At 42.6% G+C, this 27558-nt stretch overlaps 1 protein-coding gene across 1 annotated transcript; it reads right to left on the bottom strand.

Annotated features, from left to right (window-relative positions):
• Window positions 1-529: 529 nt before the first annotated feature.
• jph1a (junctophilin 1a) lies at window positions 530-27400 on the bottom strand. Its single transcript, XM_058060550.2, has 7 exons — window positions 27314-27400; window positions 26688-27186; window positions 22790-23558; window positions 11657-11775; window positions 2349-3097; window positions 1469-1565; window positions 530-1390 (listed from the first exon to the last, which is right to left on the bottom strand). Exons 2-6 carry the CDS (start codon window positions 27064-27066, stop codon window positions 1485-1487), a joined length of 2097 nt encoding a protein of 698 aa, XP_057916533.2. The 5' UTR covers window positions 27067-27186; window positions 27314-27400; the 3' UTR covers window positions 530-1390; window positions 1469-1484.
• Window positions 27401-27558: the final 158 nt, after the last annotated feature.

The raw sequence follows: 27558 nt of genomic DNA on the forward strand, positions 1-27558 counted from the left end.
TTATAATAATTTTCAGGGCTTTTTGCATTGTGTTGCGCCTCCTATAGAGCAGTTACACACAATAACCCGCACAGAAAGCTATTCCACCGCCGATTGGTCACACTCCCAAGCCGAGAATTCCCAGAAACGTAGGTCGGTGTTTACCGAGTGCAGGCAACGTGCAGACCAATTGATTATCGTGCACCCCGATGAAGAATTAATAGATGAATTAATCATTGGTTTTCCCCACAGCCGATTGCGATCAGTTTTTCCAAGTGCATGACAATAAATCATAAAAAGAACCACCTTTTTTTTTCCTTTCAAAGTCAAAGAAACGCTCGCCTTAGCTGCAACAGAGACCACAAAAGAGGCAAGTCAACTCCTCAAAAAGCACGACTCAAGGTGACGAGTATCCCGCACAATATTAAGACAAGGATGGCATCGCTCAACCCCCCCCCCCCAAAAAAAAAACCCTGCTTCCTCATCTTTTCATGAGGTACACAGTCCTGTTAAAGACTTTTAAAGGCATCCCCCCCCTTCCCCCGGACCCCACAGCATCAAGCTAAAATACTGTTTGGATGCCAGGCATGCAAGCAGTGTTGGAGGACCGTGGAGACGACGAGCCCGTACATGAAGTCATTCTGATTTCAATAAATAACACGATAAGACATCACTCTGGACAGCCGGCGTCAATAAACTTCCTTTGCCAGCTGTCAATCAGCACGCTCGCTTCCTCTTCAGTCTCTTTAAAGGACAACATTTCTTTTTTTTTTGTGTTGTTTTGGCAAAATATTGAAAAAGAATAACATATTGCACTCTTATGACAATTGGTGTGAGGGGTTTTCAAAATAAGAGAAGAAAAAGGGAGATGAAAAGAAAGTTCATGCAATGAATGAGAGGGAGGCTGGTTTTGAGGATTTGGACAAACATGGAGGTAAGACTGGCGAGTGAGCGTGCTAGCACTGACAGCGTAGCAACAGGCCAGCTTCCTGGCGGGAAATTGGCGGGAAACCACTCCGCCCGTCCGCCCTCCCGCCATCCTCACCTCCGGCTCGTGATGGCAAAATAGAAAGGCAGCCGTTTGCTCCCGTCATCTTCAAAAGTGCAGCTCCGCTTTCTTCCGGCAGCAAAGTCCGTCAGGCCTCCTCTTCCTCTCCTGCCCCGCCTCGGCGCCAAATGACTCGGACTAGGATTTGATTGGTTTCTTTAAATTACCAGACACGACATTTCACCTCAGATTTTCCCCAGAGGAATTTGGCAGGGGCGGCGATTGTGACGGCGTCTCCTTGTCCGCTGTCTTCATGGAGTCACGCTGTTAACCAAACACCTCCGGCCGCCGCTCGGACTCGTTGGCGCCATTCCCCCCCCCCCAAAGGCCGGCGATGCAGCTGCATAGCTTGCCGTCTTGTCACTGTAAATACAAAGTTGGTGAAAAAAAATAAAACAAACCAAAAAATATCACATTGAAATGTTCGAGCGGGACGCTTACCTGAGAATGAGAACTATCATGTCAGAAAATGGACAAATATAATCGCAAGGCCGATATTCAACAGCATTACCATGGCAACCAGGATGGAGTTAGGACCCTGAAAAACAGCACACAAATAAAAGTTAAAAATGAAGGCCACTACAGTTAACTCTTCTGGGTTAACTGAAGCAGGGGTTGTGCAGCAGCTTGAGAAAAATAAAGACTTTTTTTTTTTCTTTTGTGGTCCGATTTATTACAAAATGTGAACATTTTCAACACAGGAAGTAAACAAACTAGCAGTAAATGTTGAGCCATGGAGAGGGGGTAAAATGAAATAAGCTCTGCTTCATCCTACTTTTTTTCAGACATGGTGATAGTTAATGCTACAACACAAGAGAGCGTGTTTGATGCCGTTTTAAGCGGTGTTTACGCAGTGAAGGGATATTTCAACGCCTGCACAGAGTTCAGTAGCAAATGTGAAAATTGTAAATATTTCATGGTGTTATATGTTGATATTATTCTTTAACTATGTCATTCTTTATATTTTTTCACACTAGAATTTAATATTAATAATATTTTATATTACAAAAATGTTTTATTTTTGCTGTTTTTTGGTTTTATTTTATTTTGTCAGCTTACACAAGACCGAAGCTTATGCATTTGTTTGAATTAAAAGTAACTTTAATAAATTTTTCGACACCTTTGGAAACATTTTAATAGGTTGTTTGACATTTTAAGGCCGTAAGGTCACATGACTGGATTTTTAAGACCCTGCAGAGTTGTCCATCGGGCTTAAGTTACACACAATACAGAGAGAAGAGGGGAATCGTACCTGTTTAAAAAATGTCCCGGTATGATAGGATAGTGAATCACACATTGGTCTACAAAGCCCGCTACTCACCGTTTCCTCCGAGCTTTCTGCAATCTCCATACTGGCTTTCTTTGTGTCAGCGAGACTCTTTGGCTTGAGGGAATCTTGCTTCCTGAGTTTCAGTTCGCCCTTGCCGTCCCGCATGGAGGCCGGTTTGGGTGTCGCGGGGCTGAAGGACCTGGATTGCGGTGGCATACGCGCCAGGGCGAGGGCGCTAGGCTCTTCCTCGGGGTCTTCCTCTGGATCAGGGGGTGGGGGGCCTTTGACGGGGGCCTTGACGTAGTAGCTGTGGTACTCGGTGTGGAGCTGGCCGTTGACCGGGATGGCAGGAGGTTGTGCAGGAGGGTTGGCGGGAGGTTGGGCAGCGGAAGGCGGGCTCGGCTGCTGAAGTTTAGCGGGTTTAGGGGGGGCCTCGATGTGCATGTGAGGACCCTTAGGGCCGTCGGGGACGGACGACCTGTCCTCTTTGCTCGGCTTCTTGCTGGAACGCTCGTCTTTGCTGCTTTTATGAGCTGATTTCTCTTCCTTGCTTATTTTACGAGCTGTTTGCTCCTCTTTGCTCGTTTTGCGGCCGTTGCTGTTGGCGAGGTGACCTTTCTTCTTGCCGGAGTGGGGCGAGGGGGGAGGTGAGCCCCCGGGACTGTTCGCCGGGGAACGAGGAGGAGTGGTACCTTTGCGATAAAAGTGGGGAGAATCTCTCGGCGAGCCGTCCTTCTTTTCAACAGGAACCTCTTTAATCTCCACCGGCTCTTTAAACTGCTGTTTTACGTAGTCTGGCCCTGCAGGAGAAACGCAGAAATACTTATTGATTTATTATAGATATTAATTATTAATAATTATATATGTTAATAATTAATAATTTATTATAAATTATTTTATAATTTTTTCTCAATATTCTATGCAACCGAGGTATTCCCAACTTCCCCATTGTTTATTCAAATTTCCATTTCCTATAATATCATATTTTCTGTGGCAGTTGTCACACTGAAAATTAATAGAAAATTTATTTGGTGCCCCCTACTGGTGCAAAAATTTCAATTTTCATTATCATAACATTCAGCTTATTCTAAAAGTCTGACATGGCTCTAGTGGTAGATTGGTCGTCTCCAAAATGGTGGTTGCTGGTTCGATCCTCAGCCCTACTTGGCCATATTTACACTTTTCTCCATTTTTACATTCCAAATTCAACCGTCTTCTCAAACACGTCGAACCAATCCAATATTAAAATATTCAGCTCATTCAGGACCATGTTGGCTGTCAATCAGGGCTGTTCTCGAAATTCCCACATTTTCTGGAATTTAATAATTTCTGCAAATTGTTTCCATTGAAGATGAATGGGCAAGCTCCATGTCGCCCCCTTTTGGTGGAAATTAACTTCACATTTAACATTACGTGTAACATTCGGAGGCGTGGCTCAGATCGTAGAGTGTCCCAACATGATGGTTGCTGGTTCGATCCTCGGTCAGTGAATAGATTAAAACATTTTTAAATTTTTTTCTGTTTTCAGAATTAATGCGCAATTTCTCCAGAAATAACTTCATCTAGAGATTATTTTTAGCAGAGTTGAAGCTATTTTTACAAAATTACAGCAGTTGGGAGCCAGACTTTTTATATTTCTTAAAAGAACACTGGAGTTTTTTTTTTTTTAGCTTTGAGAGACATATTCCTTTGCTCAAACATAACAGGAAGAACAACCCCAGCAACAACGACAAAAAAAAAAAACCCTCAAAACAAACAGTTTGGTGATGACCAAACTTTGATGAGTTGCCAGTTCTATTCTGAAATATCTTTACCTATCTCCACCGTCCAAGAACGGGCAGCGAGCGAAGGGGAGCCTGTTATCTAACTCCCTTCTGTCTCACGGGAGGATTTCAATGTGAGCTTCAAAGCATTGTTATGCTTTCTAATCAAATATTCATGACTCGACATGATATGCATGTAGACATCTAAAAAGGCATAGGCATCATATGGAGATGGGTACAGTAGATACAGTAGTCATCTTCAGGTACATTCGGTTCTTGTTTAAAATGCTTCTTAACCCGGAATGTGAATGTAAATGTCTGACTGCATGTGTGAAAACTAACACTTTATCCGTCACCTTGGACTGCCTGCTGAATTATTGTTCTACCGAGACAGCAGGCTTGAATTAGACTGATATGGACAACATTTATAATAATCATAATAATGATAATAATGACAAAGCAAATGGATATGCAGGGTTTGCAACGCGAGTGCCTCTAATATTTGCTTACGCTATTGGGTTGGAAAATGGGTTAATCCCACAGATCAATGCAGATCGATTTGATGCGACGCTAACAGGGACCTTCCCAGAATGAAAGCGTGTCCAATCGCATGTCATGCTTTTATTTCGTCGCATTGTATTCAAGCTCTGAAGTGCTTTAAGATTTATTTCCATTCTTTTTTCTGGTCATGCTGACAGACGGGTGAAAAGGGGGCTGGGATGATGGGATGAGTGGGCGTACGTCTTTGTCGGGCACAATAATTCTCCTGTACACAAGGACGTATGCACATGCAAATTAACCACTATTGAGGGGACTAGTTTACTTCAGAAAAACACGCAAATATGGAAATACACATTCTATCACAATACTACCATGGTCACTACAGGGTACAACAAGAATTATTATTTCAGGGTAATTATTACATGGAAAATGCAGCTATTTTTGCAGGTATGTAAATATTCAGGCGGCACGGCGGTCGAGTGGTTAGCGCGCAGACCTCGCAGCTAAGAGACCAGGGTTCAATTCCACCCTCGGCCATCTCTGTGTGGAGTTTGCATGTTCTCCCCATGCAACTCCGGTTTCCTCCCACATTCCAAAAACATGCTAGGTTAATTAGCCGCTCCAAATTGTCCATAGGTATGAATATGAGTGTGAATGGTTGTTTGTCTATATGTGCCCTGTGATTGGCTGGCCACCAGTCCAGGGTGTACCCCGCCTCTCACCCAAAGACAGCTGGGATAGGCTCCAGCACGCCCGCAACCCTCGTGAGGAAAAAGCGGTAGAAAATGAATGAATTAATGACTTTTCAGGCGGCACGGTGGTCTAGTGGTTAGCGCGCAGACCTCACAGCTAAGAGACCAGGGTTCAATTCCACCCTCGGCCATCTCTGTGTGGAGTTTGCATGTTCTCCCCGTGCATGCGTGGGTTTTCTCCGGGTACTCCGGTTTCCTCCCACATTCCAAAAACATGCTAGGTTAATTAGCGACTCCAAATTGTCCATAGGTATGAATGTGAGTGTGAATGGTTGTTTGTCTATATGTGCCCTGTGATTGGCCGGCCACCAGTCCAGGGTGTACCCCGCCTCTCGCCCAAAGATAGGCTCCAGCACCCCCCGCGACCCTCGTGAGGATAGGCCTTCTCTCATTTACTGACAAAACTATCTTCAAGTATCACTAAAATGGGCTGCACGTTGGTCGAGTGGTTAGCGTGTACGCCTCACAGCTAGGAGACCCGAGTTCAATTCCACCCTCGGCCATCTCTGTGTGGTTTTCACCGGGTACTCCGATTTCCTCCCACATTCCAAAAACATGCTAGGTTAATTAGCGACTCCAAATTGTCCATAGGTATGAATGTGAGTGTGAATGGTTGTTTGTCTATATGTGCCCTGTGATTGGCTGGCCACCAGTCCAGGGTGTACCCCGCCTCTCGCCCAAAGATAGGCTCCAGTACCCCCCGCGACCCTCGTGAGGAAAAGCGGTAGAAAATGAATGAATGTAAATATTCACTTCACTGCACTGCAAACCGGTGTGCCCCAGGGCTCTGTCTTGGAGCCCCTTCTCGTTATCATTTAAACTGTAAACTTGGTCACATTTTCCATACATTTAACACATTTTCTTTGGTATGCAGGTGACGACAGTCACTCTTCGATCAAAATCAAACTCAGGGATCTACACGACCTCATCATGAAAAACATATAATCAAATTATCTCATAAGCAAAATATGAATTGTATATCATGCATGCATTATTCACCAAGAATTAAGAAGATGATTTCACACTGATGATGATCCTGAAATATCCCGACAGGAGACAAAGCTCATATTTGATGTCGTTAATGTCGACCTCTTGCAGTGGAAATGTTCTCACTTGCTGCTTTTAATGCTAAACCCTCCTGGGTAGCAACCAGGGGTCTAAACCCCTCCTTGTTTGTAATTGACATTTCAGACTGGTGGCAGATTAGCACCCGCATTGGGAGTGTGTACTTCAAAAGGGAAGCCAGGGTCACGGGGAACAGAACCCTGACCTTTATGATTGGTTCACACACAGCACCCTGGAGGGGAGCGGCGAGGGTCGGGGGGTGGGAGTGGCCCCCTCGTCGTGACGTTAATTGAGCTATATTTGTTGCCGACGTGTGCTCGCCGGGCTCTAATGGAGGCATAGCTGGCATCCTTGCGCACTAAAGAGGAGTCCGCGGCGCGTCCCTTCACCTCACGGAGGGGGGGGGGGGGGGGGGGTCTGACACAGCGCAGCTGTCCCTTCCTTCAGCCCGTCATCGGAGATGAAGGGGCGGGGGGGGGGAGGCGGCCCACCGGGGATGCCGCTCCACCTTGCTTGACCCCGTCAAGGTACACTCAAGACCAACCAGGTGGAGGCATAAAGGCTTTTAGCGGACGTGAGCAGGTGCTGCTTTTTAGAGTTATGGCAGCAGCTGTCAGAGCTCAAGTTGACTTCTTGTGACTTTCAAGCGTACAACATGTGGACTGACGTTTTAGGACACAGTGTCTGTTACAGGTGGGGCCACATACTGATATTATCTCATGGTGCTCGCCCCACACCGAGCCGCTTCACACGGTGGGACTACTTATTTATATATTGAATATTTTCTGTTGTTTTTTAACTTCTAAATACGGGTTTCAACATTATTAGAGCCCTCAGGCATGAAATAACACCCCTACAGTCACCTTTATACTCCAGTTTCCCAATAACAGAAAATAAAAGAATGAATGATTGAGTCTGGTAATTTTCCCCTTAGTTTTAATTTTTATTTGCTTTACTTTTATAATGACAAGTAGTTTGTTATTAAAAAAAAGTACTAATTAAAAAAAATCACATTTATTCTAACTGAATTTCCACAAAGTAGGACTCCTTATTTATAAATATTTTCATAGTTAAAGCATAGAAAACCTGTTTACCACCTTCTTCAATGTGGTTTGTAACATTACTAGAGCTCTCTAGATATGAAATAGCACCCCTATAGTCACCTTTACACTTCTATTACCCAATATAGTTGAACGATAAGAGAAAGTAAAACATAACGTAGACTCACACATGCTTTTACTTCCTGTTATTATCTCAGCCCACACCGAGCCGCTTCATACAACGAGACTCCGTATTTATATATTGAATATTTTCTGTTGTTTTTGACCTTCTAAATACGGGTTTTTGACCTTCTAACTATGGGTTTCAACATTATTAGAGCCCTCAGGCATGAAATAACACCCCTATAGTCACCTTTATACTCCTGTTACCCAATATGGTAGACACAGCATCAGAAAATAAAGGAATGAAGGATCGAGTCTAGTAATTTTCCCCTTATTTTTAATTGTTATTTTAGTTTGTTATTTAAAAAAAATAATGTAATATTTTTTTGAAAAAATCGCATTTATTCTAAGTGAATTTCCACAAAGTAGGACTACTTATTTATAAATATTTACATAGTTAAATCATAGAAAACCTGTTTACCACCTTCTTCAATGTGGTTTATAACATTACTAGAGCTCTCTAGATAGGAAATAGCACCCCTATGGTCACCTTTTACACTTCTATTACTCAATATAGTTGTACAATAAGAGAAAATAAAACATAACGTAGACTCATACATGCTTTTACTTCCTGTTATGGACAGTTTTTTACGTCCAGTGGCTATTGTTCCATCTATGTCACATGACGTCTTGTGAATGACTTATATTTGTAATTTCAGTTAATTTTGCGATTTGTATGCTTGAAAAATGGCAGAAAAATAAGTACAAATTGCTTTCATGTGTATATTTTATGCTAACAATCGGTTATTTTAGCATGATATATCCATGGACAAGTCCCACTTACACTATTGGGTGCGTGGGTGGGTTCCTTCTAGAGTTTGGTACTTCTACAATGTCTTTCAAAGTTTGTTGTAATGTAAAAAGGGAGATATAATTCAGTGGCTATGTTCCTCTTTGAGGTGGTTGTCATATAAGCAATAAGAATAGGGGAGCCTGTTTACACTCAAACACTGCCAAAGGACAAAGCGAACCAACAATAAAGCAGGAGGCCATTCTTGGATTCTTTGGATGTTGCCCCGCCATGCACACTATGATGATGATGATGATGATGATGATGATGATGATGACATTGGCCGCTCTCTCATTCATGATCCAACTTAAAAGGCAAGGACGCTCTCGGCACATAGTGGATCACTCGCTGCGCGCCGTGGCATGGGCGCCGGTTTCCACAACACAACACACAAAGCAGGGCACAGTGTCTCTGGCCAGGGTGGTGCATCTGTGTGTGGCTTAGCGATGGGGGGGTGGGAGGGGGTCTGGGGGGGCTTGAATGAGTACCATTGTCAACGTGTTGCTCACTCACTATTTTGTGGCGCCTTCTGGCAAAGGCCCAAGGTCATCCAGCTCATAGGGCTAAATATACTGCACAGCGTAAGGGAGGGGGGCCTGTGGGGGGGGACACGCCTCCCTGGTACGCAGCAGACAACTTTGAAAACGTACGAGTACAAGGAATGGCTTTGACGTGTACACGATTCCAAGGCCCAACTTTTAGATTCTAAGCTATTTTCTTTTGCTGTTCTTTTTTTTAACTTTTCCAAATATTTCAACTTTCATATAAAATAATCTTCATTAAATGTATTTTTGTAATATTTACTTTATTCCCATCATATTAAACTTGAACTTTTTCCTTGTTAGAATGACTTATTTCTTACTTTCTCTCATTATGTGGACTATATTGGGTAATAAAGTAAAATAAAGGTGACTATAGGGGTGTTATTTCATGTCTAGAGGTCTCTAATAATGTTAAAAACTGCATTTAGAAGCTCCTAAACAGGCCTTTTCCATACTCTAACCACAGAAGTGCTCCATTTATTAATAAGGAATCCTACTTCACTTCGCTGTATCACCACAAGTGTCAAATTGACTATAGGGGTGTTATTTCATGTCTAGAGGTCTCTAATGATATTAAAAAGTGTATTTAGAAGGTGCTAAACAGGACCTTTTCTATACTCTAACTATAGAAGTACTTCACTGTGTCAGCACACGTGACTATAGGGGTGTTAGTTCATGTCTAGAGGTCTCTAGTGATATTAAAAAGTGTATTTAGAAGCTCCTAAACAGGCCTTGTCTATACTCTAACTATAGAAGTACTTCACTGTAACACCACACGTGACTATAGGGGTGTTATTTCATGTCTAGAGGTCTCTAATGTTATTAAAAAGTGTATTTCAAAGCTCCTAAACAGGACCTTTTCTATACTCTCACTATAGAAGTACTTCACTGTGTCACCACACGTGACTATAGGGGTGTTAGTTCATGTCTAGAGGTCTCTAGTGATATTAAAAACTGTATTTAGAAGCTCCTAAACAGGCCTTGTCTATACTCTAACTATAGAAGTACTTCACTGTAACACCACACGTGACTATAGGGGTGTTATTTCATGTCTAGAGGTCTCTAATGACATTAAAAAGTGTATTTCAAAGCTCCTATACAGGACCTTTTCTATACTCTCACTATAGAAGTACTTCACTGTAACACCACACGTGACTATAGGGGTGTTATTTCATGTCTAGAGGTCTCTAATGATATTAAAAAGTGTATTTAGAAGCTCCTAAACAGGCCTTGTCTATAATCTAACTATAGAAGTACTTCACTGTAACACCACACGTGACTATAGAGGTGTTATTTCATGTCTAGAGGTCTCTAATGACATTAAAAAGTGTATTTCAAAGCTCCTAAACAGGCCTTTTCTATACTCTCACTATAGAAGTACTTCACTGTATCACCACTCGTGACTATAGGGGTGTTATTTTATGTCTAGAGATCTCTAATGATATTAAAAAGTATATTTCAAAGCTCCTAAACAGGACCTTTTCTATACTCTCACTATAGAAGTACTTCACTGTATCACCACTCGTGACTATAGGGGTGTTATTTCATGTCTAGAGGTCTCTAATGATATCGAAAACTGTATTTAGAAGCCCCTTAACAGGACCTTTTCTATATTCTAATTTTTGAAGTACTTCACCGTATCACCGCAAGTGACTGTAGGGGTGTTATTTCATGTCTAGAGGTCTCTAATGATATCAAAAAGTGTATTTCGAAGCTCCTAAGCAGGACCTTTTCTATACTCTAACTACAGAAGTACTTCACTGTATCACCACATGTGACTATAGGGGTGTTATTTCATGTCTAAAGGTCTCTAATGATATTATAAAGTGTATTTAGAAGGTGCTAAACAGGCCTTTTTTATACTGTAACTATAGAATTACTTCACTGTATCACCACAAGTGACTATAGGGGTGTTATTTCACATCTAGAGGTCTCTAATGATATTAAAAAGTATATTTAGAAGGTGCTAATCAGGACCTTTTCTTTAGTTGAACTATGAAAATATTCCATTAATGGGAAGCTGTTGAAATAAGTGCTATTGAAGTGCATTCAGATAGAGATGCGTGTCTTGTATGGGATGTCAACAGGCGGTGCAGGTGTTCCTCATGTTAAACAGACCCCCGCCTTCCCTCTGACCTCGGGTTTCACCTCTGACCCGGCATCGAGCGGACTAAAAAGGTTAGCTCTTACTATTTCTGTTCCAGTCTTGCAATGAAAAAGGGGGGAAAGAGACACTAGATCCACTGTGCGATGAAAGGCCCGCATTCTTCTGCAGGAAAAAGCAATCACACATATTTTGGCAGGTTTTACAGCTCCAGATTTTAGCAGCTCCCCCCTTAGCTGTTAAGAAGTCTGAGAAAGCAGCGACAAGGCTTCCGTTCAGCATACAGTACTCGTTGGCACCAACACAGCCCCTCCGCTGTGGCGCGTTTGACTGCGATGTCAGTGCTTCAACACCAAGGCTGACACTTTTGTGCACCCTGAATCAGCTCATTAGAAACCGGCAACGTACCTTTATTTACAACCTAAAACCTCCCAAGAAAGACTTTCATTTGAGAATGTTGCTGCTAAAAAAGGAAAGTGAAGGCACGGCGTGGGTTTACTTTTTGTGCTTTCTTGTATCAGCCGCCTACGACTTTCTATGTGGATTGAATCCCTTTTAATAGCTCGAATGTGGACCGGGTGATGCCGACGGAGGTGGAAGCTTTGCTCTTCAAGGTTACCTGGTTGATAGAAGTTGGGCGCCAGCTCCCTTGCAACCGATCTGGCGATTTCGGCATCGTGCACGGCAGAGAGGGCGGCCTGGTCCGCGGCCTCGCTTTTAGTCCTGGCATGGGCCGTCCTGCAAGGAGACGATATTTACGATAAGTGGAAAGATTCATGCGCCATTTGTCCTTGTCCTCCTCACATCTCTACCTTTTTTTGGGGACACAATTTCCCCCGTGCTTCTGATATTAAATCCAAAGCCAGCGCTCAGTGGCGTCCAACCAACCTTAATCCGGTGTGAACCACTTGTGATAAATTCCTAAATGTTCCACAGGGGTAAAAAAAAAAGAGACGTCCATCATGATGGCAGCGGTACAGAGTGTTAGCAAATCCTCAGGCTAAAACCGTCACATAAACCTGGCTAGCTGTATCCCTGCCGTGCTGAAAAACGGCAAAACGAAGCAAAGTATTATGTTTTGGGATCAATGCAAGCTTAGTATTAGCGGGAAAAGGCATTCTGGGAAAGCAGAGGACCTGACCTGCTTCACAAAACTCCACAAAAACGACACTACCTACATCACCTGCATGTATTTATGTATGCATGTACAGTATGCATGATGTGCTATGACAGGAAGCACGGACAGCTGTGCCTTGACCTCCCTCATCCATCTTCCAGTCAACATGGCCTTTTCAAATCAATGCCCCCCCCCCATTTGTATCCAAGATATGCACGGCAGCTGTTTGCTTGTTCCTTGTTTTCCTTATCGCACATCCACCAATCAGCACATCAACATTTCATCTTCAACAGGAGATGCTTGCAGGTGCTCCACTTCCACAAATGTTGCATGTCACAAAAAATAGCTTTATAGACAAAATAAAATAAAAAAAAAATAGACAAAAATAAAGTCTATAAATCTGAGGACATAATGACATTGGTTTGAAAATATTAAACGTGAGCCTCATAATAAAAGTCTCCCACTGTGCTTTGGAAATGGTCATATTTACATCATATTTGTCAAATCATTTTAAAAAGTATTTTATATCACACATTAATAGTAACAACAATAAGAATACAAAATAATTTCTGGAAAAAAATATCTATCATTAGACACACAATACTGTAAATAAAATATAATGTGCTCAAATATAATACAAATAATTCATGTAAACATAACATATAGGTTTTATCATAGTAAAATCATTATTATTGTAAAAAATCTAACATTATTTTACAATACTAATGTTATATTGTATTGTTGAACTTTTGTTGTATTATATTATTGAATAAATAAATTACTAATAAAAAGAAAATATTTATAAAAATATGTCTTTATATTCATAAAAAATAATTTATAATTGAATATGAATTTAAATTATTTTTTAAATAATTGTTTTTATTTATAATGCAAATAATTAATCTGAGTTATAATAAATAGATATATGATATATTGTTTTTAGAGGTATTATTTGTGTTGGGTTTGACTAAAAAATAAGATTTTTTTGCATATTACACCTCAAAATTATCAAATATTATTAAAGGAGCTATTTGCATACTGATATAATATTGGCATACAAATGAGGAGGGAGGGGTTTCAAGTCTATGTGTGATCCCAGCGTTTCATCCTGTGCACTTTACCGATACGGATGTTTGTGCCCAATACAAATCCTTCTGTCAGAGTGACCCTAATGGACGCACGTCTCTATTTCAGGACTTGTTGGACTGAGGGATGTCCTGTTTGCGGAGGAGCGGGACTTTATTAAAATTCATGAACAGCCATATGCCGGCGGCTCGGTTTCCTCCCCAGAAATAAGTCGGTCCATGACCCAGAGACAGACGGACAGACAGACAGACAGACTGCATGGGCTCCTTGTCACCCTCTGGAGGTTCTCGCCGCTGACCAGCTGCAGATGCAAATGTAAAAATACATTTGCAGAGTATTTGGCAGCATGTGAGTGGCACGCACTTTTAACACGCAGTGCTCTAGTTGGTGCTGTGAAACATGTTGCATAGGACGGGTGTGGCTCTCCATGCTGCTGTGTTTGTATTTGCTTGGCCACTTGCTCTGCATTGAATATAAAAGGGTTACGCTAGATGCACGCTACTCACCTGCAGCAGACATGAAAGCATGGCATGAGCTCGCCACACGTGCTGCCATCAGGACATGAATGCGTCTATTTCTGAAATGTGTGAAATGTGCAAGCATGAACGCGTCGAGGACCGTGACACGTCCCTACAGGATCTTAACGTGTCCCGTAGCCCGGCCGTGCTCGTAGACTGCTCCCAGACAGGAAGTCCGCGGGTAGGAGGTGACAGGAAGAGAATGATGAAAGCGAGTGAGTCGGAAGGTGTGAAAACAGATGACGCTGGTTAGTCGTATTCCTGGCGATGGTCAGCATCCCACGGTATGGGAAGGAGGTACATCTTAAAAAGGGTGGGGTGCATGGATGGACTCTTTTACACGGCCGGAATTCCCAGACTACGTTGCTCTGGAGCGTATTTGGAAAGCTGCACATTTCTATGTTGCACAAACATCCGTATAAAGTAAAGTGCAAAGTTTGAAACTCAGTGGAATTCTACACTCTCAATGTTCCACTCATTCAGGGCATGTTGGCTAGCCATCAGGGCTTTTAAACAAAATTCATCCATTTCCTGTGACAGTTTTCTCATTAAAAATGAACAAGCAATTTCTTGGTGCCCCCTACTGGTGGAAAATTATACTACATTTTCCATAACTGGAACATTCTGCGTATTTCACATGGCTCTGGTAGCAGAGCGGTTGCTGGTTCGATCCTCATTCCCAGCATTTTCACTTTTTTTTTCTTTCCAAAAATTCACACATTTTCTATAATTGAAAATGAATGGATAATTTCAATGTCGACCCCGACTGGTGGAAATTCATTCAGTCTTTTATGTTTTTTGCGGCAAAAGAGGCGATGATGCAACTGCACAACAGAAGAGCTCATGTTTGGTGCAGATGTTAGCCTTAAAAACGTCCACAAGGTGGCAGGAGTGCATTTTATAAGAGCTCGGCGTGCATCCTTGGAGGGATCTTTTCACAAAAAGCTGTTTTTTGGACTGATATTTTGCTGAAACTTATTTTTGCTGAAACTTACCGATGTTCAACTCCTAATTACTACAGAACGGAAAAAGATCTTTCCTGTTGTATGTGAACATAGACAATAATACAATATTCTGTGTGGCTTGAAAAATCAGTCAAAATGGTCAAAAATGGCCGGTACTGATGGTTGCTGGTTCGTTCCTCATTCATTAGATTTCACCACATTTCTAGTACATTCAAGAATTCACTACATTTCAGTTCAGCTTCAGAATCCACATTCTCTTTCTACATTTAAAATAAGAATATTACTGCAATCTACTGTATCTATATGATAATGTTGTAGTCTGTCTCTACTGTACGTTGGATCGTATTTCATTTTGTTAGCTTGTGGAGCCAGCGGACACACAATAGGTCGTAAACGTCCAGCGCAGATTCGAGACAACAATTAACCTCTGCGTGACTTCCACGTTCAATTCAGAAGCCGGTCTGCTTCTGAATGCAAAGCAACACCTGTTCACGCCTCCTTTGCAGGCGCCGAAGCCGGCTTGTTGGTTCAAAGCAATCGTAGGTATTGTATTTTTGGGTAACACGGCGGGTAACACACACACACACACAGATACACATTGAGCATTTCCAAATTTACTCCGTGCTTACATTTGCATTCCTCCATAAATATTTAAGTGGCCCCCGTGAGTGTGAATGTGCTCTCGGGCCATCAGTCATCAGGCAGGCCGTGGTCTACGTGAAGATGCTCCCTTTCGCACACATGCTGACACAGTTGCACCCCCCCCCCCCAACCTCCATCTCATCTCTCCCCCGTCTATCCATGATGGTCAGCGGAATGCTGACTGCTCTTAATGTATAATAAGCCAGCAGATGAGTCTTGAGACCTTGAATGTGGTAAACATCAGCACTCAACAATCTTGCGTTAACTTCCATCCATCTCTTTCATCGCCTCAACTGAAAAAAAAAAAATCATAACACAGCAGAGCATCAGGTCAGATTTCGGCGACTGACACCACTTGAGTAGTTCCAGTCTCGGGAAAGAAGCGTGAAATGATAGCATAAACAAAATGACTGACATTTATATCATCAGGCCTGAGGTCCGTACACGCAACGCTGAACCAAACATGAACCCAGCATGACGGTCAGCGAGGCAACAACTACAGTACCACCTCCCTTTGGAGGCAGAAACCACAAAATCCGCACCGCCTTGAATGCATCGGTCAGAAAAGCAACAAGCTAACACAGATATTCGTTTTTTTATGGTAACTAAAGCAGAAAGTGGTTTGATGGCACTAGCTGCAGGTCAAAAATGAGTGATGTACGTAGCTATGAATCCAGGACATGCTAGACATCCACTATTTTTTTTAATTAATTTTTAAACAAATAAAAAAGGTGTAGTGGCACTAGCTGCAGGGGAAAAAATAGTGCTGTAGCCATGAATCCAGGAGAGGGAACTATCACACTAGGCATACACTTAATAATACTAAAACTAAATAATACTAAAAGGTTACTAAAACAGAAAGTTGTATGATGGCGCTAGCTACAGCGGGAAATAGTGCTGTGGTTATGAATACAGTAGCGGAAACTGTCAAGCTAGAAAGTGGCTTGATGGCAATAGCTGCAGGTGAAAATGAGTGCTGTAGCTACGAATACAGGAGCGGAAACTGTCAAGCTAGAAAGTGGTTTGATGGCAATAGCTGCAGGTGAAAATGAGTGCTGTAGCTACGAATACAGGAGCGGAAACTGTCAAGCTAGAAAGTGGTTTGATGGCAATAGCTGCAGGTGAAAATGAGTGCTGTAGCTACGAATACAGGAGCGGAAACTGTCAAGCTAGAAAGTGGTTTGATGGCAATAGCTGCAGGTGAAAATGAGTGCTGTAGCTACGAATACAGGAGCGGAAACAGTCAAGCTAGAAAGTGGTTTGATGGCAATAGCTGCAGGTGAAAATGAGTGCTGTAGCTATGAATACAGGAGCAGAAACTGTCAAGCTAGAAAGTGGTTTGATGGCAATAGCTGCAGGTGAAAATGAGTGCTGTAGCTATGAATACATGAGCGGAAACTGTCACGCTAGACATTAAACTAAATAATCTATATATTTTTACATGGACATTATAAAAGGTGCACTTATTATAGATTAAAACTTCTATCTGCGATTCACTGTGATTAATTATGAGTTAACTACGGACAGTACCTGATTAATTGTGATGAAATATTTGAATGATTGACAGCCCTAAATGTACAGTATGTACTTTTTAGAATGTAACGCAACAGTAGAAACTCTGTCAGGTCATTGCATGGAAAACTGTCTCCAAACAGAAGGGGGGGGGCATGGGGGGGTACATTTTGCCCAAGAAGAGAGCGTCCACTCAGCAAAGACGTGCACGTGTGTGAGTCGCTCTCAAATGGAGCGTGATGTGACGTCTGGCGCACGCCGGAGGCCGGCGAACATGCACCTGATACGCCGCTGATGTAGATCTTGGTTGGGGGTTGTTTAATAGGCGACACCCAATCCCCCACCCCCCCTTCAACTGGGATGATCCCTCTGCTTTTGGGAAGGGGTGGGGGGGGGGTGTAGCGGCACAGATTCACATTGCTCTTTGTGTCAACACGACTGGTGAAAAATGAGCACAGCTGATGCGGCTAATGACACCAGGGAGGGGGGCAGAGGGGTGATGGTGGGGGCAAAGGGATAAAAGATGCCCCCCATAAATAATACAAATAAATATATAATAAATTGACTGAATTATTAATGAAAATAATATATGTAAAGTAAATTTAGATAAGTAAAAATAATTTAATAAAATGCTAAGATAAAAAAAACAAATAAAAAAACTTAAATAAATAAACGTAAATTAATTAAATAAATAATTAATTAAACATGTATAATAATTCTATTCATTTCAATTTTTAACAAAACATGTTTAATAAAATTATAAAAAAAACTTAAAAATGTAAAATGTATCTAGAAATCTGTACTGACTGTATGAGTGAATAAATTAGTGAATAAAATAATTCATGAAAAATGTATCATAATTTTATTTGATATTAAAATAATATTTTTAATTAAAATAAATAGAAACAATAAAATACATTTGACTTATGTTATTTTTATTTGATAAATGGCAGTTTGTTAATCCTCAGTTAAAAGATGTTGAGAAAATGTTTGCTGAAACGCTTATTTTATTATCGTGGATTTTGAAAACATCTTAAAAGTACAAATTTTTAACAGTATTCTTCAAAGGGAGAGAGTTTTTTTTATTGTTTTTGCACAAAGGATGAAGGTTGCTAAATAAATATTTTCCCAAAACTTGAATATTTGAAGTCACAGCTGCGACATCTACCGACTATTCCCATCTATTCCCATCTATTCCCATCTATTCCCATCTATTCCCATCTATTCCCATCTATTCCCATCTATTCCCATCTTTTCCCACCAGGCTACCAAATGTTCCGCCACAGTCGTGTCCTTTTGCATCTTCACTGCGCTCGTCCACGGGCAGGATGAGCACAATAGCTCCGCAACTCGCCCTCTTAACTCTGCCACTTAAACAATAAAGCAAATCAACAAATGGAACAACAGTGATGGCGTACATCTCCACGGCAACCAGCAGAGACGCTGGAGGAAGCTGGCCAAGCAGGCATCTGGTGCGTATTGATGAATTTGCTAATGCAAACCCACGCAACAGCCTTTTATGGGGACGGTTGGACGCCGCCTTTGCAGCATGCAACCGATTCATATGACATGGATGCAACAGGCGTCAATGCCACACACACACACACACACACACACACACACAATACAGCATCCGTGCAAAGGCTGATCCGCCACGCACAATCAGCGCCTGTGTGATTACAAGAGCTGCAGGGAAGGGATTGCACGTAGATTGTGAGGAAAGGCATTATTCCGAATCAGCAGGAGAAGTGATAACTCCGTAATCCAATCCGGGAACATCTGGAGCCAGAGCGCCCGAGCCAGCCAATCAGAGCACAGCTGAACAGACCCAGCAGACCGTATTCAAGTCCAGAGGTTACGGACACAACGCAAACAGGTGTGAAAAACAAACAACACAACAACAACAACAACAAATGAGATGATGTAAGATGCTTGAGGCAGCGCTCACGGAAATGGGCTTTACTTTCACATGCAAATATGGAAAAGCTTATTAGTGGATATTGCTGCTGACATTTATTCATAGATGCGAGCTGCTTCTCAGCGAATATAATAAATACTCCATGAAAAAAATACTTTTATGGAGCATATTTGGTGCCCCAGTCTGCACCTCACACAATCATGCTGCTGTGTGGTTGAACACAGCCTATTATTAGCATCAAAATATGCATATCTAAGCAAATTATGCATATTTTGTTGCCTAAATAAGACATAAAAACAGCTAAATTAAGTATAATACAAATATAAGGCGCTGTAGTATTGGGTGAGACACACAAGCACCAAACGTTATCTTATTATTATTTACTACATTGGGTAATATGAGCGTAAACGTGACTATAGGTGTGTTATTTCATGTCTAGAGGACTCTAATGATGTTAAAAACTGTATTTAGAAGGTTGTAAAAAAATGTACAAATACGGACTAGAATACCACAAAACGTATCAAGCTTGCTGCTGCTTGCACATGTAAAAAGCACACACCCACTCTTGATTGACACCGGCTAGAGCCAGTGAGATCACACATACCAAGAAAAACCAACTTGTATGTGTTCAATACTTGGTGGATCACCCTGGAACTGTACGCACGAATACCGTATGTACTTTATGTGTGCTCGAAAGGGACACATTCTCTCTTTTTCATTTCACACGTGCACACTTGATAGGGATGACTATGTGGAGAGAGATGGCGGCCTGCTATATCAGTGGCGTATATATTCCTGGCTGCTGCTGATAAGCCAACTGATGCCTTGCCTTATTTAGTCAGTACGCACTGTGCTGACACACTGCAAGGCTGCGAGCGTGTGTGTGTGTGTTGTGTGTGTGTTGTGTGTGTGTGTGATTGGAAACAGACTTACAGTGCGTTAAACAGTCGGTTATTTGCAGAGAAAAGATTTGCTCGTCTCCAGTAGTTCACGCATGATGCTTGACTGAACGGCTTCTTCTTGCGAGAAAAGTCACGTTTTATTTTATTCACCCGTTCAACAAAACAGATACTGGTCAGTTTTTATTCCTGCATAGTTTTTTTTTAATGTATTTCTTTTCTTTTTTTATTCTTCATTTTTCCCCCATTTATTATTTTTTTAAAAACCCTGACTGTAATGTTGAATGATTTATATATATATTTTGAAATATTTCTAATGCATCCAAATATATGAAACATATTTATATTTTTGTAATATAGAAAATACATTTTAAATTTTTGCACAGCAGGTATTTCATTTTCTTTTCTTATTTTATTTTTTTTCAGTACTCATAAAACACTTTATTTTTATGATTTTTATGATTCAATTTTATATATATTTTATTTAAATATTTTGAATACATAAAAATGATATATATATTTAAACATATATTTATATATATATATATATTATTGATTTTTTAATTATTTTTAGAATAATACATTTAATTTTGAAGCACTCTAAAAACCCAAAGGCACTTTGCAATAATACAATAAAAATTAAAAATAAATTATACAATAAAGCAAACTTTATAAAATGTATTTTAAAGGTTAAAATTGCAAAGTTAAAAAGGTAAAAAAGCAAAAAAAAAGCAAAATTAAATTGTATTTAATTTCTATATGACATATTACAAACTTTATATATTTTTTAGTAATATTTAAAATATTATATTTATATTTATTATATTATTTATATATATATTTATATATTTAAATAAAGTAGAATAAAATAATATTAGTAATTAGTAACTGTACAGTTTAGGACTATATACAAATGTATAAATATACCTATTTACACAGGTATATAGCATATATCTATATTCATATACAGAATGCTCCCAGGATATAAAGAATCTTAACCTTTTGCCGAGCGCCTGGTCGTCCAAATAAACCTGATACAAATATGGTTCATGCTCCGTTGAACCTGCGAAGTGGCTGCTGGTTAACCTTTCACCAGAGCCTGCGGAGCCAACTGTACAGCCCAACGGACGCCCATCCCGTTCAGCGGCCACAACATTAGGCACGCTTGCGCTCCTAATTCTCTGTGTTGATTGAGTCTGCACACTAGGAGTTAAGAAGAAAGTATGAAACGGGATGAAACACCATCAAACTCCAGCTGTCCAATCCCAGTGGATACACTGGCTGAGCTCATGCAGTGGCAGGGTCATGTGACCACAAATGGATCAATACGGGTGTATCCTTTGCCTTGCAGCGTATGAGTCTTACATAACCTGCTTACAGCACGGCAGTCCGTCCCTGGCTGCTTTTTTTCCCTCTCAAACGTGCCGACACAAAACAAGATGAAGTGAAAAGCAAAAGCTGCACATGCAAAGTCCATTATTTGATGATTTCCTTCTCTTCTATCTCGCCGCCATCACCGCTAAGGTCAGGTCACGGGGCGTCAGGTCATGCGCTTGCTTCTGCTTTGCGCTGTTATTCTGGTGCCCTTTTGTTTTTGTCGCTTCTCACAGCAGGTCGGCATCGAGGCGTCACATCGTGAGGCCGTAGCGGGTGGCAAACATGATGCGGAAGCATGTTAAATCCACGTTATGTAATCCTCATCTTATATCCTTGAAATCTGCAGAATAATGTCTCCCTGGACTCGCCAAAGCGGAATTATATCCCCGGAGAATGGTTGATGCTGCAGCACGGAGCACATTAACAGAATTTTTTTCGCTTACACCATTTTTTTTTTTCAACCAAAAATGCTGAAACGTCGTCCAATCCCGTTACAAAGACAGCTGGTTTGCTATTTGTTGTTGAGCAATTGAGTTTGAAGCAACTGGGGCAAAATGGAGTGCAGTTCTTGGCTGCAACCAGCTGAGGCGCTGATGTTTAGGTCTCAACAAAATAACTGGCGGGGGTTAACATCCATTACTTTGACCAATACAGTCATCGCTCGCCCCGTCGGGATTCAAATTCATAATAAATCATCCAAATCAATCCAATTTGACATATTTTTTTGGTATAAAAATGGATAACTGAACTAAAATACAATATAAGGCATTTAGGAGACGCATTCAAAGATGTAGTATTCTACACCGGTCACTAGGTGTCAGTCATGTTAAGACCTCTGTGGTGGCACACCGGCTGCTCGGAACATGTGTCTGAATACAGTGCACCTCACTGGACCAGAGCAAGTGGTTCATCTCCCTCTATACTACTCCTGACCTCCATAGCGGCACGCCAGCCGCTCGAAACATGTGTCCGAATACAGTGCACCTTGCTGGGCCACAGCAGGTGGCTCCCTCCCCTGGATACTCTGGTTCTCCTGACTGTAATGATGCGGTAGTAGTTATGTCATGATATGAAATCCTAATTTGAGTCTTGCTTACCGCCAGGTGTAGGTGTGTATGTCGGGTTTGGATCAGTATCGGTTAAAAAAATATATATATATTGTAATTTCTGTAATAATTTTAGAATGTTAGGTTTTCTCTGCTCTAAATATAAAAATATTGTATTTATAAATGAGGTATCCTACATCACCATCGCAACAAATGAGTGATTACCATACACGACCGGCATGGAAACAGGAGTTCAGAACATCGGTATCACCCCATACTTCCTTAGCCGTCAAGCTACCGTGCAGCTTAACAGGGAATGAAATAAAAGCCAGTGATGCTGCGTACATTGAGCCGTGTCCCAGCAGGGGGGGGGGGGGCTTTTTTTTTAAAAAGGTCACGTCTGGTCCACCTGTTAAAGCCCACATGCCACATCAGAGCCACGCTTGGCAGGGGGCCGCAGGTTGCGTTAGCGGGCACAGGAGTAGCGGCTAGAACCAGACAACACACCGGGAATGAAAGATGCGGAGTGAGAATAGAAACGGAACATTTTGCAGGGATAACCACGTCGGCGATACAAAAGCCGCTGATGGATAAAAGGTCAAAAGCGTTGACAGCCTTTGACCGGGGAACGGGGGGGCGACATAACGCGTCGAGTAAGGAAGGAACTCCTACCTGGAAGAAGCTATTTCCACTTTACTTCTGGCGATGGCCGCCGCTCTCTGCGCCCCCTCAACAGCCCGATCCACCTTCTCTTTGGTTTTGGGATTCTTTAGAGGAATCAGCTGCTTCCTTATTCCACGCACCAGCACGTTATTTTTGTACTTCCCTTCTTCTTTGGTGCCATCTGGGAAAACGGTGCAGCCGTAACCATGGCGCTTGTTGTTCAGCCACTCTCCCTCGTACTTCATCCCGTTGGATCTCTCCGAAACGCCAAATCCGTTGCGCTTGTCGTTCTTCCACTCGCCCATGTAGGTCTCGGTGGTGGTGGCGTCCACGTGGTCCTCCAGGAGAAGGTCCTCGTCTTGGAGCTCGCCGTCGCCGATGGATATGGTGGAGTTGGCGTCGCTGGAGCTGATGCGGCTCATGGTGGCGTCGCTGCGCGCCGAGCTGCGCTTGCTGGAGATGGACGTCCGAGAGTCGGACTTGCGCAGCTGGCGGAGGCTCCCGAAGAGCGAGCCGCGGCGGAAGAGGCCCTTCTTCTTGCCCGTCACCACCTCGCTGTCCGAGTGGAAGTTGAGCACGAAGCCGCCGCGGTTGCCTGTGATGGTGTCCGTGGGGGAGGAGAGGTCCTGGAGCACGGTGCCGTTGCTCTGCTCCGAGCGCAGGGAAGCCATGGACGTACGCAGAGGCGAGCGGATGACGGTCGCCATCCCGTACGGGACGCTCTGGCGCACGCCGTAGCCATGCCGCATGCCGCCCATCCACTGGCCTTGATAGGTGCCTGAGTACATAAAGACATAGGATCCTTTTATTATGGCCACCATGATTATTGGATCAATTCATTGAGTAAAAAAAAAAACTCCCGGACTGCAGCTTGGACACCACTGCCCTAGAAGGCCCCAAATCAATATAACCTGAAGGCAACATATGAGAAAAATGCATCACTAATATGTGTCAATGTTTTGTTTTGAGGATAAAAACACAAAAATAATAGGTCTGCTTTGATGGATGAAATTCCGAAAATCGGAATTTACATTTTTTTTTTATCAAAAAATGACTAATAGTTGTGTAATTATTGGTTAGTTGTTGCTGCTCCAGTCCTAATTAGTAATTATGATCATATTAGGAGATCATTCCAGGCATAAAAACACCGCTAGGATCATTCTAGAACAGGGGTGGGCAAACTACGGCCCGGGGGCCACATCCGGCCCGCCAAGTGTTTGAATACGGCCCGCCCAACCTTTCCAAAGTATTTCATTTAAACTCAACATACAACCTGGCATCATGGCCTGAGCCAACTTTTTGATGGTTTTATCAATTTCGTTTTTTGACATGGTCTGTTGTTTACAAAGTGCTCCTGAAAAAAGGGACACAAGCACATAATAATAATAATATTAATTATTATTATTATTAAATTATTATAATAATTATTAGAACTATTATGATTATTATAATTATTATATTAATGCTAATTATTATATTAATTATATATAATATTGTTATATTTGCATATTTTACATAATAATAATATAATAATTATTATTTTAATTTTATTGTAATTATTATATATTAATAATTATATATAATATATATAATATATTAATAATATTTTATTATTTTTAAAATATTTAAATATAAATATAAAATAATAAATAATAATAGCAGATTGCATGACAATTTTACAGATACAATAATACCAGGTGGACTGTTACGTGTAAAATATATAGTCAGCCCCCCCCCGTAAATTTTGTCATATCAATGCGGCCCGCGAGTGAAAAGGTTTGCCCACCCCTGATCTAGAAGCATTGATTTGGGATGTCATGAAAATGTGAACACATCAACCGGAATGTTTCCTTGAGCATGCGCGCCTCACACCAAGTGTCTCGATGAAGACACCGAGGATCGCTCAGGATGTGAATCACCGAGCTCGCAGCCTATTTTCAGGCAGCCGGTAACTCCCCCACCGACAGTGGGCACATTCGCCACTATCCGCTTGTCTCCGACCACACGGATCGGCTGTGAGTCACACAATGAGCGGAATGCTTCATTAATCCGGGTTTGCTGTTGCCGAGCCCGACCGGCACGGGCCTTGCCTACCAGCGGCTCCCGAGGGGGGGCATCATATTACCAACCTGATCCCTAATAATAAGAAAAAGCTTGCTGATCTGCAGTTGGCCGGCCAATACAACGCAATAAGCCATAATGTTCACTTTCACAGGGAAAAGGATCCGCTGGTCCGGGTTGGAATTTAGATGGATAAACAGCGCCAGATTAACGTGCTGGTGCTGCGGTTCAGTTCGGTGACCCTGCAGATCAAGTGATCAGGATGCTGCGGGGTCAGACGGCCAGATGTGCTCTATATCCTCTGGGATCAGCTGATCCCCTCCACCCCCCCCACCCACCCACACCCCATCGTATGGGTGGCGCTCATTCGGCAGCATAAGACCTCAGATTGTGACGTGGATTGCTGACAAGTCACGCTGCCACTTGTTTCATAACCAGCAGCGGCTACACGACCGCTAAGCCCGTTTTAGCACCTGAAGTAGCATTACGCTCATTTCTCATTACGCCATCATCATTCATGAACAACTTCCTGGTTGCTTGTGCAGCCATTTATTTACTTCCTGGACTGTACTAGTCTTGATTCTGGGATGGGAGCGCTTCCATCGTTAAACCTAAACATCAAAAAGCAACACAAGCGAGCTTCCCAGTTGTGTTCATTAGGGCGACTTCCTGGTTGTTTCTCCATCCATTTTTTTACCAAGCTGACCACTTCCTGTTTCATGGAGAATGACAACAACTGTAGACCATTTAGTCTTGTTCCTGCAGTTCAACAGTGACCCAAAAAACTAAATTGAGTGCCGCAAATCCTGGTTGTTTTCCAGCCACTTGGAACAGGGCTACTTCCTGGTTCATGGAAAACAACGGGACTATACTAGTCCGGATTCGGGAATGGGAGCAGTCCCAAACATCAACCTCAACACAAATGAGCACCCCAGTTGTTTTCATTTACGGCTAATTCCTGGTTGTTTATCCATCTATTTCTTTGTGAGCAGGCTACTTCCTGGTTCATGGAAGACGACGGAACTATATTAGTCCGGATTCTGGAATGGGAGCAGTCCCAAATATCAACCTAAACACAAGTGAGCGCCCCAGTTGTTTTTATTTAAGGCTAATTCCTGGTTGTTTATCCATCTATTTCTTTGTGAGCAGGCTACTTCCTGGTTGGTGAAGAACGACAAGAACTGTACTATTGTTCTTGCACTTCAAACTGTGACGCAAACATCAAACGGCAAAACTAAATTCCTGGTTTAGGGCTACTTCCTGGTTGCTTTCCATTCATTTGTTTGTGAGCAGGCTACTTCCTGGTTCATCAAAGATGACAGGGCTGTATAGTCGCCATTCTTGAATGATTCTGACAAAAAACTAAAAAAAATAGAATAAACTCCTCAAATCACAAGTTTCTGGTTGGTGGAGAATTCCAAGAACACAGGACTATACTGTTCTTGGAGTTCAACTTGTGGCCCGGAATTCCTGAAACTGGACTACTTCCTGGTTCATACAGCTACAGGACCATACCATTTGTGTTTATTAGGCAGGTGGGACCAGATTAGTCAGCATCTCTAACGGATAAAAGATGGGGCTACTTTCAAGTTCATTAGGAAAATATGGGACTCCCACTTGTGTTCTTGCCGAGGGAGGCCAGCACCGTGATCCACTACGCCACCATTCCACCCAAAACGGGTAAAACCGCATGGAGGATGCACTACATTTGCGAGGTCAAGGGTCAGCATCAAGTTGTCGAAGGCTCCTACACAAGACTCGGAGTAACAGTGCTCCCACTTCCTGCAGCATGCAACCAAACCCGGAAAATGTTGCGTTCAAGTGCAATGCGCCACGGTTCCCTTACCTCCATCGCCGTAGGTTTCAATGCCATAACCATCTTGGAGTCCGTTGCTCCAGGTGCCGTCGTACCTCGCAGGTGTGTTGTGGCTCTGCCGGACGCCGTAGCGCCCCTTGAAGCCATGGCTCCACTCCCCGCGGTAGATCCACTTGCCTTTATTCTCCACGCCGAGCCCATGCCGCTTGCCCTGGGACCAGTACCCCTTGTAGGTGTTCCCGCTGGGCCAGGTGTACACGCCGACTATCTCGAAGCCGTGCGACCAGGAGCCCGCGTACTCGCCCTGGCCCTTGGGTCCGGTGCAGATGCCGTGTCCGTGGGCTTTGCCATCCTCCCAACCCCCGCAGTAAGTGCCTCCGTCGTCGAAGTCGAACCTTCCGCCCGTCATTCAGATGCAAAGCTGGGTTGGGGGGGACGCAAAGGGCAGATTCTGCTGCGGCAAGGACCGAAACGGGTGGGGGGGGAGGAGGCTTCCAGGACGGATGGTGATGCCGTCGAGAGAGGATGACTAGAGGTGGAGAAAACGGTAGAGGAGGTGGTGAGCCTCCCTCTTCCGCGCACTCATGCGATATATGTATTAATATATCTCTTAAAAATAGGTAAGTGTAAAGGTATGAATGGTGGGCGTCATTTACCGGAGGCGCGCACCGGCTTGTCGGTTGAGTGTGGCTGGTCTCCCCCCTCTCACCCACTGGACGCGCAGGGAGGGAGCGAGAGAGAGACCCCCCCCACCCCCTCCAAACTGAAGAGACAAAACGTCACCACAAAGATCCCGCCCACTCCTCACCCATCACTCATGCGTCCCTCCCTCCTTCCACTGAGATCGACTTCAATGTTATACAATATCAAAGCTTATGTGCATACACGTTGATATACCGGA

The sequence above is a fragment of the Doryrhamphus excisus genome, linkage group LG5, assembly GCF_037039965.1.
Source record: "Doryrhamphus excisus strain RoL-2023G ecotype Guam linkage group LG5, RoL_Dexc_Guam_v1.1, whole genome shotgun sequence".
Lineage (NCBI taxonomy): Eukaryota > Metazoa > Chordata > Actinopteri > Syngnathiformes > Syngnathidae > Doryrhamphus > Doryrhamphus excisus.